The sequence below is a fragment of the Meleagris gallopavo genome, unplaced genomic scaffold, assembly GCF_905368555.1.
Source record: "Meleagris gallopavo unplaced genomic scaffold, MGAL_WU_HG_1.1 scaffold_43, whole genome shotgun sequence".
Lineage (NCBI taxonomy): Eukaryota > Metazoa > Chordata > Aves > Galliformes > Phasianidae > Meleagris > Meleagris gallopavo.
In genome coordinates, this window is record NW_028147055.1 from 15916 (window position 1) to 31794 (window position 15879).

At 58.0% G+C, this 15879-nt stretch overlaps 1 protein-coding gene across 1 annotated transcript; it reads right to left on the reverse strand.

The window, feature by feature from the left end:
- Positions 1-1413: 1413 nt before the first annotated feature.
- Positions 1414-14017, reverse strand: PSMC4 (proteasome 26S subunit, ATPase 4). Its single transcript, XM_085215454.1, is given in 7 exon segments — positions 1414-1520; positions 1523-1598; positions 4191-4246; positions 5924-6092; positions 7934-8010; positions 10747-10914; positions 13903-14017. Coding segments are annotated over 7 exon segments (696 nt in total). The 3' UTR covers positions 1414-1485.
- Positions 14018-15879: the final 1862 nt, after the last annotated feature.

The window sequence follows — 15879 nt, forward strand, 5'->3', positions numbered from 1 at the left end:
CCGATGACCCCATTGACCCCAATGTCCCCATTGATCCCCATTGACCCCAATGTCCCCATTGATCCCCATTGACCTCATTGATCCTCACTGACCCCATTGACCCCATTGATCCTCACTGACCCCATTGACCCCGATGACCCCATTGATCCTCACTGACCTCATTGACCCCGATGACCCCATTGATCCCAATTGACCCCAATGTCCCCATAAGGTCACTCAGTGCCCCTATTGATCACAACGTCCCCACTGAACCCATTGACCCCAATGTCCCCCAATGTTCCCCGCTGTCCCCCAGTGACCCCATATCCCCCAGTGTCCCACTGACCCCATGTTCCCATAGGGACCCCATTGATCCCATTGACCCCAATGACCCCATTGATCCCAATGACCCCAATGACCCCACTGACCCCCCCCCCCCATCCATCCGCTCTCACAGCAGTTCTGGCCAATGGCTGAGCTTTATTGGACCGCCCCATAGAGCCCCACACCGCCCCATAGAACCCCACACTGCCCCATAGAACCCCACACCACCCCATAGGGCCCCACACCACCCCATAGGGCCCCATAGAACCCCAAACCACCCCATAGGGCCCCACACCAATCCCTAGGGCCCCATAGAACTCCACACCGCCCCATAGGGCCCCATAGAACCCCACACCACCCCATAGGGCCCCACACCATCCCATAGGGCCCCATAGAACCCACACCGCCGCATAGGGCCCCATAGAACCCCAACACCGCCCCATAGGGCCCCATAGAACCCCACACCGCCCCATAGGGCCCCATAGAACCCCACACCGCCACGTAGAACCCCAAACCACCCCATAGCGCCCCATAGGGCCCCACAGCAACCCCAATGTGTTCCCCATTGACCCCACTGACCCCCCCCCCATTCCATCCGCTCTTACAGCAGTTCTGGCCAATGGCTGAGCTTTATTGGACCGCCCCATAGAGCCCCACACCGCCCCATAGAACCCCTCACTGCCCCATAGAACCCCACACCACCCCATAGGGTCCCATAGAACCCCACACCACCCCATAGGGCCCCATAGAACTCCACACCACCCCATAGGGCCCCACACCACCCCATAGGGCCTCATAGGGCCCCATAGAACCCCACACCGCCCCATTGGGCCCCATAGAACCCCACACCGCCCCATAGAACCCCACACTGCCCCATAGAACCCCACAACACCCCATAGGGCCCCACAACACCCCGTAGGGCCCCACAAACACCCCCATAGGGCCCCATAGAACTCCACACCCCCCATAGGCCCCATAAACCCCACACCGCCCCATAGAACCCACACTGCCCCACACGCCCCATAGGGCCCCACAGCAACCCCAATGTCCCCATGAACCCCATTGACCCCGCTGACCCCCCCCCCCTCAATCCATCCGCTCTCACAGCAGTTCTGGCCAATGGCTGAGCTTTATTGGACCGCCCCATAGAACCCCACAGGGCCCCGCAGCGCCCCCCGCAGGTCACTTGTAGAACTCGTGCTCCTGCTCGTCCTTTTGATGACGGTCTTGTAGGCCTTCTCAAAGTCCTTGGCCAACACGATGTAACGGTTCTCCCTCACCGCCAGCATCCCGCCCTGATGACGTCACCGCAATGTCACCATATTGTCACCATGACGTCACCGCGATGTCACCGTGATGGCACCATATTGTCACCATGACGTCACGTGACTCACCGTGATGCCACCATATTGTCACCATGACGTCACCGTGATGCCACCATATTGTCACCATAACGTCACCGTGACGTCACCGTGATGGCACCGTATTGTCACCATGACGTCACCAGGACGTCACCGTGATGGCACCATGATGTCACCAGGATGTCACCGTGATGTCACCGTGATGTCACCATATTTCCACCAGGACGTCACCAGGACATCACCGTGATCCCACCGTGATCACCATGATGTCACCATGATGTCACCATGATGTCACCCATGACGTCACCATGATCGTCACCATGATGTCACCATGATGTCACCATGAGTCACCGTGATGTCACCATGATGTCACCATGACGTCACCGTGATGTCACCGTGATGGCACCGTGATGGCACCGTATTGTCACCATGACGTCACCAGATGCCACCATGACGTCACCAGTGACATCACCGTGATGGCACCATGATGCACCATGACGTCACCGTGACGTCACATGTGATGTCACCATATTGTCACCATGACGTCACCATGACGTCACCGTGATGTCACCATGATGGCACCGTATTGTCACCATGACGTCACCGTGACGTCACCGTGATGGCACCATGATGTCACCAGGATGTCACCGTGATGTCACCATGATGTCACCATATTGCCACCATGACGTCACCAGGACATCACAGTGATGTCACCATATTGTCACCATGACGTCACCATGACGTCACCGTGATGTCACCGTGATGTCACCATGATGTCACAGTGATGTCACCATATTGTCACCATGACGTCACCATGACATCACCGTGATGGCACCGTGATGGCACCGTATTGTCACCATGACGTCACCAGGACATCACCGTGATGTCACCATGATGTCACTGTGATGTCACCGTGATGTCACCATGATGTCACCATATTGTCACCCTGATGTCACCGTGACGTCACCATGATATCACCATGATGTCACCATGATGTCACCATGACGTCACCATGATGTCACCGTGATGCCACCGTGATGTCACCATGACGTCACCATGAGGTCACCATGATGTCACCATATTGTCACCATGATGTCACCGTGACGTCACCATGATGTCACCATATTGTCACCATGACGTCACCATATTGTCACCATGAGGTCACCATGATGTCACCGTGACGTCACCATATTGTCACCGTGACGTCACCATGATGTCACCATATTGTCACCATGACATCACCATATTGTCACCATGACATCACTATATTGTCACCATGACGTCACTAGATGTCACCATGACGTCACTATGATGTCACCATGACGTCACGATGAGGTCACCGTGATGTCACCGTGACATCACCATGATGTCACCATATTGTCACCATGACATCACCATATTGTCACCGTGACGTCACCATATTGTCACCATATTGTCACCATGATGTCACCATAATGTCACCATGATGTCACCATGACGCCACCATGACGTCACCATATTGTCACCACGATGTCACCATGATGTCACCATGATGTCACCATGATGTCACCATGACGTCGCCATGTGGTCACCATATTGTCACCATGACGTCACCATATTGTCACCGTGATGTCACCATGATGTCACCATGACGTCACCGACACCCCGCGTCAACCCACACAAACCCCACCGCCGCGCCGTGACCCCAATGTTTCCGCAGGGCCGATCCCAGTGACGGCCCCACTGTGGCCCATTGATGGCCTCATAAAGGTCCTACAACGACCCCACTGATGGCCCTACAACGACCCCATAATGGCCCTACAATGACCCCACTGATGGCCCCATAATGGCCCTACAATGACCCCATTGATGGCCCCATAATGGTCCCTACAATTACCCCATTGATTGCCCTACAACGACCCCACTGATGGCCCTACAATGACCCATAAAGGCCCTACAATGAACCCACTGCGGCCCTATAATGGTCCTACAATGACTCCATAATACCCCATAATGGCCCTACAATGACCCCATTGATTGCCCTACAATGACCCCATTGAATGCCCTACAATGACCCCACTGATGGCCCCATAACGGCCCTACAATGACCCCATAAAGGCCCTACAATGAACCCACTGGGGGCCCCATAATGGCCCTACAATGACTCCATAATAGCCCCATAAAGGCCCTACAATGACCCCATAAGGCCCTACAACGACCCCACTGATGGCCCTACAACGACCCCATAAAGGTCCCACATCCCCCCCACATCCCCTATCCCCCCATATCCCACCCCAATCCCACCCCATATCCCCATATCTCCCATATCCCGCCCTATAACCCACCCCAACCCCCATCCCACCCCATACCCCCATACCCACCCATGTCCCCATATCTCACCCCGTACCCCCTCATATCCCCTATATACCGATATCCCACCCCATTCCCCACCCACACCCCCATACCCCACCCATACCCCCATATCTCACCCATACCCACCCCACACCCCCATACCCCACCCACACCCCACCCCACATCGCCCCCCACCTCCTGGCAGATGGAGTTGATGTCGGCTCCTGAGATCTTATCGGGCCGCGCCACGTCTGTGGGGTCGGGGTGAAGGAAAGGGGCGCTGCTCCGGCGCCTCGAGACCCCAGTGTCCCATAGAGACCCCACCGACCCCATAGAGACCCCAATGTCCCATAGAGACCCCACCGACCCCATAGAGACCCCAATGTCCCATAGAGACCCCACTGACCCCATAGAGACCCCAATGTCCCATAGAGACCCCACCGACCCCATAGAGACCCCAATGACCCCATAGAGACCCCACTGACCCCATAGAGACCCCAACGTCCCATAGAGACCCCACTGACCCCATAGACCCCACCGACCCCATAGAGACCCCACTGACCACATAGAGACACCACCTACCCCATAGAGACCCTAATGACACCATAGAGACCCCACCGACCCCATAGAGACCCCACTGACCCCATAGAGACACCACCGACCCCATAGAGACCCCACTGACCCCATAGAGACCCCAATGACCCCATAGAGACCCCACTGACCCCCTAGACCCCACTGACCCCATAGAGACCCCACTGACCCCATAGAGACCCCAATGTCCCAATAGAGACCCCACCGACCCCACAGAAACCCCACCGACCCCATAAACCCCACTGACCCCATAGAGACCCCAATGACCCCATAGAGACCCCACCGACCCCATAGAGACCCCACTGACCCCATAGAGACCCCACCGACCCCAATATCCCCACTGACCCCATTTCCCCCAATGCCCCCATTGTCCCCCATTGTCCCCATCATGTCCCCACTGACCCATTCATTCCCCTCCCCCATTGCCCCCAATTGCCCCCAATGCCCCCATTGCCCCCCCCCAGCCCCATGCCCCATTGCCCTCCCCCATTGCCCCCATTGCCCCCATTGACCCCCAATGCCCCCATGCCCCCATTGCCCCCATTGCCCCCATTCCCCCCATTGACCCCAATGCCCCCATTGCCCCCATTGACCCCAATGCCCCCAATGCCCCCATTGCCCCCATTGCCCCCAATGCCCCCATTGCCCCCATTGCCCCCAATGCCCCCATTGCCCCCATTGCCCCCAATGCCCCCATTGACCCCATTGCCCCCAACACCCCCATTGCCCCCATTGCCCCCATTGACCCCAATGCCCCCATGACCCCATTGCCCCCATTGCCCCCATTGACCCCAATGCTCCCAACGCCCCCATTGACCCCATTACCCCCATTGCCCCCATTGACCCCAATGCCCCCATTGCCCCCATGCCCCCAATGCCCCCATTGCTCCCAATGCCCCATTCCCCCCATTGCCCCCATTGACCCCAATACCTCCAACACCCATTGACCCTTCCCCATTGACCCCATTGCCCCCAACGCATTGACCCATTACCCCAACGCCCCCATTGACCCCATCCCCCAATGCCCCCATTGACCCCAATGCCCCACACCCCCATTGACCCCATTGCCCCATTGACCCAACCCCCATGACCCCATTACCCCCACTGCCCCCAATGCACCGCCCAACATTGCCCCACACTATGCCCACCCCATTGCCCCCAACGCCCCCATTGCCCCCAATGCCAGCCCCATTGACCCAAGCCCCCATTGTCCCCAATGCCCCCAACGCCCCCATTGCCCCATTGACCCCAATGCCCCCATTGCCCCCATTTCCCCCAAGCCCCCATTTCCCAACCCACCCCATTGCCCCCAATGCCCATTGCCCCATTTCGGATACAGTCCTCCAGGTCCACCTCCTCAGAGAGGTTCATTTTCCCGGTGATGGTGGAGAAAATGAGGCGTTTTTGGCGTCGGTCCGGTAACGGGAATTCGATTTTCCGGTCCAATCGGCCGGGACGGAGCAGAGCCGGGTCCAACGTGTCGGCACGGTTAGTGGCCATGATCACCTGGGGACGTGGGGGACATCGGGGTGGTGGGACACCATGGGGACATCGGGGACGTTGGGGGTAATGGGGACATTGGGATCAATGGGGACATTGGGGTGGTGGGACACCGTGGGGACATTGGGGACATTGGGTCAATGGGGACATTGGGGTGGTGGGACACCGTGGGGACATTGGGGACGTTGGGGGTAATGGGGACATTGGGGTCAATGGGGACATCGGGGTGGTGGGACACCATGGGGACATTGGGGACGTTGGGGGTAATGGGGACATTGGGGTCAATGGGGACATTGGGGTGGTGGGACACCGTGGGACATTGGGGACATTGGGGTCAATGGGGACATTGGGGTGGTGGGACACCGTGGGGACATTGGGGACGTTGGGGGTAATGGGGACATTGGGGTCAATGGGGACATCGGGGTGGTGGGACACCATGGGGACATTGGGGACATTGGGGTCAATGGGGACATCGGGGTGGTGGGACACCATGGGGACATTGGGGTCAATGGGGACATTGGGGTCAATGGGGACATCGGGGTGGTGGGACACCATGGGACATTGGGACATTGGGGTCAATGGGGACATTGGGGTCAATGGGGACATCGGGGTGGTGGGACACCATGGGGACATTGGGGACGTTGGGGGTAATGGGGACATTGGGGTCAATGGGGACATCGGGTGGTGGGACACCATGGGGACATTGGGACGTTGGGGGTAATGGGGACATTGGGTCAATGGGGACATCAGGGTGGTGGACACCGTGGGGACATTGGGGACGTTGGGGGTAATGGGGACATTGGGGTCAATGGGGACATCGGGTGGTGGGACACCATGGGGACATTGGGGACATTGGGGTCAATGGGGACATTGGGTCATGGGTCAATGGGGACATTGGGGATGTTGGGGGTAATGGGGACATTGGGGTGGTGGGACACCATGGGGATACTGGGGACACCATGGGGACACTGAGGACACTGGGGACATTGGGGTCAATGGGGTCAATGGGGACACTGGGGTGATGGGAAACCATGGAAACCATGGGGAGACTGGGGACAATGGGGACATTGGGGTCAATGGGGACATCAGGGTGATGGGACACCATGGGGACACTGGGGACATTGGGGACATTGGGGTCAATGGGACACCATAGAGACACTGTGGTCACCATGGGGACATTGGGACGTTGGGGGTAATGGGGACATTGGGTGGTGGGACACCATGGGACACTGGGGACATTGTGGTCAATGGGAACTTTGGGGTCAATGAGGCAATGGGACACATGGGGGATGGGACACACCATGGGGACATTGGGGACGTTGGGGTAATGGAACTTTGGGTCAATGGGGACATTGGGGTGATGGGACACCATGGGGACATTGGGGACACCATGGGGACACTGAGGACATTGGGGACATTGGGGTGTTGGGACACCATGGGGACATTGGGGACACCGGGGATTTTGGGGTAATGGGACATTGGGGTCAATGGGGACGTTGGGGTGATGGGACACCATGGGGACACTGGGGACATTGGGGTCAATGGGGACATTGGGGTCAATGAGGTCAATGGGGACACTGGGGTGATGGGACACAAGGGGGACATTGGGGACACTGGGGACATTGGGGACATTGGGGTGATGGGATACCATGGGGACACTGGGGACAACCGTGGGGACATTGGGACATCGGGGTCAATGGGGACATTGGGTAGTGGGACACCATGGGGACACTGGGGACACTGGGGTCAATGGAGTCAATGAGATGACAGGACACCGTGGGGACACTGGGGACACCGTGGGGACATTGGGGACACGGAGGTGACAGGAGGTGGCCATGGGGACCCACCTTGACGTTGACGTTCTGGTCGAAGCCGTCCATCTGGTTGAGGAGCTCCAGGAGGATCCGCTGCACCTCACGGTCAGCTGTGGGGACACGGGGGGGACAGCGGTGGCACCCGGGGGACAACGGGAGGTCCTCCGAGATGGTCCTCCAAGGGGTCCTCCAAGGGGTCCTCCAAGGGGGTCCTCCAAGAGGTCCTCCAAGAAGGTCCTCCAAGAGGTCCTCCAAGAGGTCCTCCAAGGGGTCCTCCAAGAAGGTCCTCCAAGAGGTCCTCCAAGGGGGTCCTCCAAGAGGTCCTCCAAGGGGGTCCTCCAAGGGGTCCTCCAAGGGGTCCTCCAAGAGGTCCTCCAAGGGGTCCTCCAAGGGGGTCCTCCAAGGGGTCCTCCAAGAGGTCCTCCAAGGGGTCCTCCAAGGGGGTCCTCCAAGGGGTCCTCCAAGAGGTCCTCCAATGGGTCCTCCAAGAGGTCCTCCAAGAGGGGTTCTCCAAGAGGTCCTCCAAGGAGTCCTCCAAGGGGTCCTCCAAGGGGTCCTCCAAGAGGTCCTCCAAGGGTCCTCCAAGGGTCCTCCAAGGGGTCCTCCAAGGGGTCCTTCAAGGGGTCCTCCAAGGAGTCCTCCAAGGGGGTCCTCCAAGAGGTCCTCCAAGGGGGTCCTCCAAGGGGTCCTCCAAGGGGTCCTCCAAGGGGTCCTCCAAGGGGGTCCTCCAAGAGGTCCTCCAAGGGGTCCTCCAAGGGGTCCTCCAAGGGGTCCTCCAAGGGGTCCTCCAAGGGGTCCTCCAAGGGGGTCCTCCAAGAGGTCCTCCAAGGGGGTCCTCCAAGGGGTCCTCCAAGGGGTCCTCCAAGAGGGGTCCTCCAAAAAGGTCCTCCAAGAGGGTCCTCCAAGGGTCCCCAACCCCAATCCCAAAGCCACCCCATAACCATGGGGTCCTTTTGCTGCCCCTTTTAGACACCTTTTAGGGTCCCATCTTGGGGTCTCCCCCTCCCCAACTTGAGGGTCCCCCTTTGGCTCCTTTCGGTGCCCCATTTGGGGTCCCTTTTGGGGTCCCTTTGTGCCCCATTTGGGGTCCCTTTTGGGGTCCCTTATTGCCCCATTTGGGGTCCCATTTGGGGTCCCTTTGTCCCCCATTTGGGGTCCCTTTTGAGGTCCCTTTGTGCCCCATTTGGGGTCCTTTCGGGGTCCCTTTCGGGGTCCCTCTGTGCCCCATTTGGGGTCCCTTTTGGGGTCCCTTTGTGCCCCATTTGGGGTCCCTTTTGGGGTCCCTTTTGGGGTCCTTTTGTGCCCCTTTCGGGGTCCCATTTGGGGTCCCTTTTGGGGTCCCTTTGTGCCCCATTTGGGGTCCCTTTCGGGGTCCCTTTTGGGGTCCCATCTTGGGGTCTCCCCCTCCCCAACTTGAGGGTCCCCCTTTGGCTCCTTTCGGTGCCCCATTTGGGGTCCCTTTTGGGGTCCCTTTGTACCCCGTTTGGGGTCCTTTTCGGGGTCCCTTTGTGCCCCATTTGGGGTCCCTTTTGGGGTCCCTTTGTGCCCCATTTGTGGCCCATTTGGGGTCCCTTTTGGGGTCCCTTTTGGGTCCCTTTTGCAGCTCCTTCTGGAGACCCTTTTGGGGTCCCTTTCGGGGTCCCTTTTGGGGTCCCTTTTGCAGCCCCTTCTGGAGACCTTTCGGTGCCCCATTTGGGGTCCGTTTTGGGGTCCCTTTGTGCCCCATTTGGGGTCCCTTTTGGGGTCCCTTTGTGCCCCATTTGGGGTCCCTTTTGGGGTCCCTTTTGGGGTCCCTTTGTGCCCCATTTGGGGTCCCTTTTGGGGTCCCTTTTGGGGTCCCTTTGTGCCCCATTTGGGGTCCCTTTCGGGGTCCCTTTGTGCCCCATTTGGGGTCCCTTTCGGGGTCCCTTTTGGGGTCCCTTTGTGCCCCATTTGGGGTCCCTTTTGAGGTCCCTTTGTGCCCCATTTGGGGTCCTTTTCGGGGTCCCTTTGTGCCCCATTTGGGGTCCCTTTTGGGGTCCCTTTTGGGGTCTCTTTTGCAGCTCCTTCTGGAGACCCTTTCGGGGTCCCTTTCGGGGTCCCATTTGGGGTCCCTTTTGGGGTCCCTTTCGGGGTCCCTTTTGGGGTCCCTTTTGAGGTCCCTTTGTGCCCCATTTGGGGTCCCTTTCGGGGTCCCTTTTGGGGTCCCTTTGTGCCCCATTTGGGGTCCCTTTTGGGGTCCCTTTTGAGGTCCCTTTGTGCCCCATTTGGGGTCCCTTTTGGGGTCCCTTTGTGCCCCATTTGGGGTTCCTTTTGGGGTCCTTTTGGGGTCCCTTTGTGCCCCATTTGGGGTCCCTTTTGGGGTCCCTTTCGGGGTCCCTTTGTGCCCCATTTAGGGTCCCTTTTGGGGTCCCTTTCGGGGTCCCTTTGTGCCCCATTTGGGGTCCCTTTTGGGGTCCCTTTTGGGGTCTCTTTTGCAGCTCCTTCTGGAGACCCTTTCGGGGTCCCTTTCGGGGTCCCTTTGTGCCCCATTTGGGGTTCCTTTTGGGGTCTTTTTGGGGTCCCTTTGTGCCCCTTTTGGGGTCCCTTTTGGGGTCCCGTTTTCAGCCCCTTCTGGAGACCCTTTCGGAGTCACTTTTGGGGTCCCTTTGTGCCCCATTTGGGGTCCCTTTTGGGGTCCCTTTTGGGGTCCCTTGTGCCCCATTTGGGGTCTCTTTTGGGATCCCTTTTGGGGTCCCTTTTGGGGTCCCTTTTGCAGCTCCTTCTGGAGACCCTTTTGGGGTCCCTTTGTGCCCCATTTGGGGTCCCATTTGGGGTCCCTTTCGGGTCCCTTTTGGGGTCCCCCCCCCCGGGTTTGGGGTCCCCACCTCCCGTCTGCGCGTCGAAGCGTTTGGTGGCGATGGCGTCGATCTCGTCGATGAAGATGATGGCGGGCGCGTTTTCCTTGGCCAGCCTGAAGACGTCGCGCACCATGCGGGGACCCTCCCCCAAATATTTCTGCACGAACTCCGAGCCGACCACGCGGATAAAGGCGGCTGGGGGGGGGGAAAGGCTCGACCCAGGACCCCAAACCAACGCCCCGAACCCCCCCAAAGCTCCCAGAAATCCCATAAGACCCTACTAAGACCCCATAACCCTACAAAGACCTCATAACCCTACAAAGACCCCATAACCCTACAAAGACCCCATAACCCTACAAAGACCCCATAACCCTACAAAGACCCCATAACCCCATTAAGACCCCATACCCACCCCAAAGCTCCCAGAAACCCCATAAGACCCCACTAAGACCCCATACCCACCCCAAAGCTCCCAGAAACCCCATAACCGCACTAAGACCCCATAACCCTACAAAGACCCCATACCCACCCCAAAGCTCCCAGAAACCCCATAAGACCCTACTAAGACCCCATAACCCCACTAAGACCCCATAACCCTACAAAGACCCCATACCCCCCCCAAAGCTCCCAGAAATCCCAGAAGACCCTACTAAGACCCTATAACCCTACAAAGACCTCATAACCCTACAAAGACCCCATAACCCTACAAAGACCTCATAACCCTACAAAGACCCCATAACCCTACAAAGACCCTATAACCCCACTAAGACCCCATAACCCTACAAAGACCCCATAACCCTACAAAGACCTCATAACCCTACAAAGATCTCATAACCCTACAAAGACCCCATAACCCTACAAAGACCTCATAACCCTACAAAGACCCCATAACCCTACAAAGACCTCATAACCCTACAAAGACCCCATAACCCCACTAAGACCCCATACCCACCCCAAAGCTCCCAGAAACCCCATAAGACCCCATAGAGACCCCATAACCCTACAAAGACCCCATAACCCTACAAAGACCCCATACCCACCCCAAAGCTCCCAGAAACCCCATAGAGACCCTATAAGACCCCATAACCCTACAAATACCCCATAACCCTATAGGAATCCCAAAGACCCCATACCCCCCCCAAAGCTCCCAGAAAACCCATAAGACCCTATAAGACCCCATAGGAACCCTACAAAGACCCCATAGGAACCCTACAAAGACCCCATAACCCCACTAAGACCCCATACCCACCCCAAAGACTCCCAGAAAACCCATAGAAACCCCATAAGACCCCATAACCCTACAAAGACCCCATAGACCCTACAAAGGAACCCCATACCCACCCCAAAGACTCCCAGAAACCCCAGAAGACCACCAAAGACCCCATACCCACCCCAAAGACCCCATTACCCCAAAGACCCCATAACCCTACAAAGACCCCATAGGAACCCCAAAGGAACCCCATAGACCCCCCAAAGACTCCCCATAGAAACCCCATAAGACCCCATAGCCCCCCCAAAGACACTCCCATAGGAACCCCATAAGACCCCCAAAGACCCCATACCCACCCCAAAGCTCCCATAAATCCCATAAGGGCCCACTAAGACCCCATACCCACCCCAAAGACCCCATCACAACCCCACAGTGACCCCATAGTGACTCACAAAAACCCCATAAAGATCCCATAGTGACCCCACACCCCCCAACCCCATAGCGACCCCATAGCGACCCCACAGTGACCCCACACCCCCTGACCCCATAGTGACCCCATAGCGACCCCATACCCCCTCCGTCACCCCACAGTGACCCCACAGCGACCCCACACCCCCTGACCCCATAGTGACCCCACAGCGACCCCATACCCCCTCCGTCACCCCACAGTGACCCCATAGGGACCCCACAGTGACCCCACACCCCCTGACCCCATAGTGACCCAATAGCGACCCCACAGTGACCCCATAGCGAAGCACCACAGTGACCCCACACCCCCGACCCCATAGTGACCCCATAGCGACCCCACAGTGACCCCCTCCGTGACCCCATAGCGACCCCACAGTGACCCCACACCGACCCCATAGTGACCCCATAGCGACCCCATACCCCATGACCCCACAGTGACCCCACCCCGACCCCATAGTGACCCCATAACGACCCCATACTGACCCCTATGACCCCACAGTGACCCCACAGTGACCCCACACCCCCGACCCCATAGTGACCCCAAGCGACCCCATACCGACCCCATAGTGACCCCTAGCGACCCCACAGTGACCCCACACCGACCCCATAGTGACCCCATAGTGACCCCACAGTGACCCCACAACCCCCGACCCCATAGTGACCCCATAGCGACCCCACAGTGACCCCACACCCCCGACCCCATAGTGACCCCATAGAACCCCACACTGACCCCACACCCCCCGACCCCACAGTGACCCCATAGCGACCCCACAGTGACCCCACACTGACCCATAGTGACCCCATAGCGACCCACAGTGACCCCAGCAACCCCCGACCCCATAGTGACCCCATAGCGACCCCATACCCCCTGACCCCATAGTGACCCCATAGCGACCCCACAGTGACCCATAGCGACCCATAGTGACCCCACAGTGACCCCATAGCAACCCCACAGTGACCCCACACCCCCTGACCCATAGTGACCCCATAGCGACCCCATAGCCCCCTCCATCACCCCACAGTGACCCCATAGTGACCCAATAGCGACCCCACAGTGACCCCACACCCCCCGACCCCACAGTGACCCCATAGCAACCCCACAGTGACCCCACACCCCCCGACCCCACAGTGACCCCATAGCAACCCCACAGTGACCCCACACCCCCCGACCCCATAGTGACCCCACAGCGACCCCATAGCGACCCCATAGCGACCCCACAGTGACCCCACACCCCCCGACCCCATAGCGACCCCACAGTGACCCCACACCCCCCGACCCCATAGCGACCCCACACACCCCTACTGACCCCACAGTGACCCCATAGTGACCCCACAGCGACCCCATACCCCCTGAGCCCATAGTGACCCCACAGCGACCCCACAGTGACCCCATAGTGACCCCACAGCGACCCCACAGTGACCCCACACCCCCCGACCCCACAGCGACCCCATACTCACTCCATCACCCCATTAAAACCCCCCAGTGACCCCACAGCGCCACCTACCGGTGGTGTGATGCGCCACAGCCTTGGCCAGCATGGTTTTCCCGCAGCCCGGCGGGCCGTACATCAAAACCCCGCGCGGGGATCGATCCCGATCTGCACCCCACAAAGACCCCATAAAGACCCCACAACCACCCCATAACCCCACCGAGACCCCACAACCACCCCATAACCCCACCGAGACCCCACAACCTCATACAACACAAAAGACCCCATAACCACCCCACCAAGACCCCATAACCCCCATAATCCCCCAAAGACCCCAAACCCACCCCATAACCACCCCATAACCCCAGCAAGACCCTATAACCCCCCCTAAAAACCCCATAAGCCAACAAAGACCCCATAGCCCCCCCTAAAAACCTCATAACCCTCCCCAAAGACCCCATAGCCCCCCTAAAAACCCCATAACCCCCCTAAACACCCCATAACCCCCCCAAAGACCCCATAGCCACCCTAAAAACCCCATAACCCCCCCTAAAAACCTCATAACCCTCACCAAAGACCCCATAGCCCCCTAAACACCCATAACCCCCCAAACACCCATAACCCCCCAAAACCCCATACCACCCAAAAACCCCATAACCCCCAAACACCCCATAACTCCCCCAAACACCCCATAACCCCTAAAAAGACCCCATAACCCCCCAAAACCCCATAACCCTAAAAAGACCCCATAACCCCCCCAAGACCCCATAACCCTAAAAAGACCCCATAACCCCCCAAAGACCCCATAACCCCCCAAAGACCCCATAACCCCAAAGACCCCATAACCCTAAAAAGACCCATAACCCCCCTAAAGACCCATAACCCCCCCAAAGACCCCATAACCCTAAAAAGACCCCATAACCCCCCAAAGACCCCATAACCCCCCCAAAGACCCCATAACCCTAAAAAAGACCCCATAACCCCCCAAAGACCCCATAACCCTAAAAAAGACCCCAGAACCCCCCAGAGACCCCATAACCCTAAAAAGACCCCATAACCCCCCAAAGACCCCATAACCCCCCAAAGACCCCATAACCCTAAAAAAGACCCCATAACCCCCCTAAAAAACCCATAACCCCCCCAAAGACCCCATAACCCTAAAAAGACCCATAACCCAAAGACCCCATAACCCCAGCCCAAACACCCCATAAACCCCCCCAAAGACCCCATAACCCTAAAAAAGACCCCATAACCCCCCAAAGACCCCATAACCCTAAAAAAGACCCCATAACCCTAAAAAAGACCCCAAACCCCCCAAAGACCCCATAACCCTAAAAGACCCCATAACCCAAAACCCCATAACCCCCCAAACACCCCATAACCCCCAAACACCCCTAACCCTAAAAAACCCAAACCCCCAAGACCCCATAACCCCCCAAACACCCCATAACCCACAACACCCCATAACCCAAAGACCCCATAACCCTAAAAAAACCCCAAAACCCCCCAAACACCCCAAGCCCTAAAAAAGTGACCCCATAACCCCCCAAAGACCCCATAACCCTACAAAACACCCCCATAACCCCCCACGCCCCCCCAGCCCACTGCCATGTACACCAAGTGGGGACCCAGGCAGCTCTAGGCCTCAGCGCACCCCTGCTATCTGAGTCCACCCGCCAATGTCGGCGTACATCACGTCCGGCTTCTGGTCTCGCGCGGAGACCCATAGAGACCCATAGAGACCCACAGGGACCCATAGAGACCCATAGAGACCCATAGGACCCATAGGACCCATAGAGACCCATAGGACCCACAGGGACCCATAGAGACCCATAGAGACCCATAGGGACCCATAGAGACCCATAGAGACCCATGGAGACCCATAGAGACCCATAGAGACCCATAGAGACCCATAGGGACCCATAGAGACCCATAGGGACCCATAGAGACCCATAGGGACCCACAGGGACCCATAGAGACCCATAGAGACCCATAGGGACCCATAGAGACCCATAGAGACCCATAGAGACCCATAGAGACCCATAGAGACCC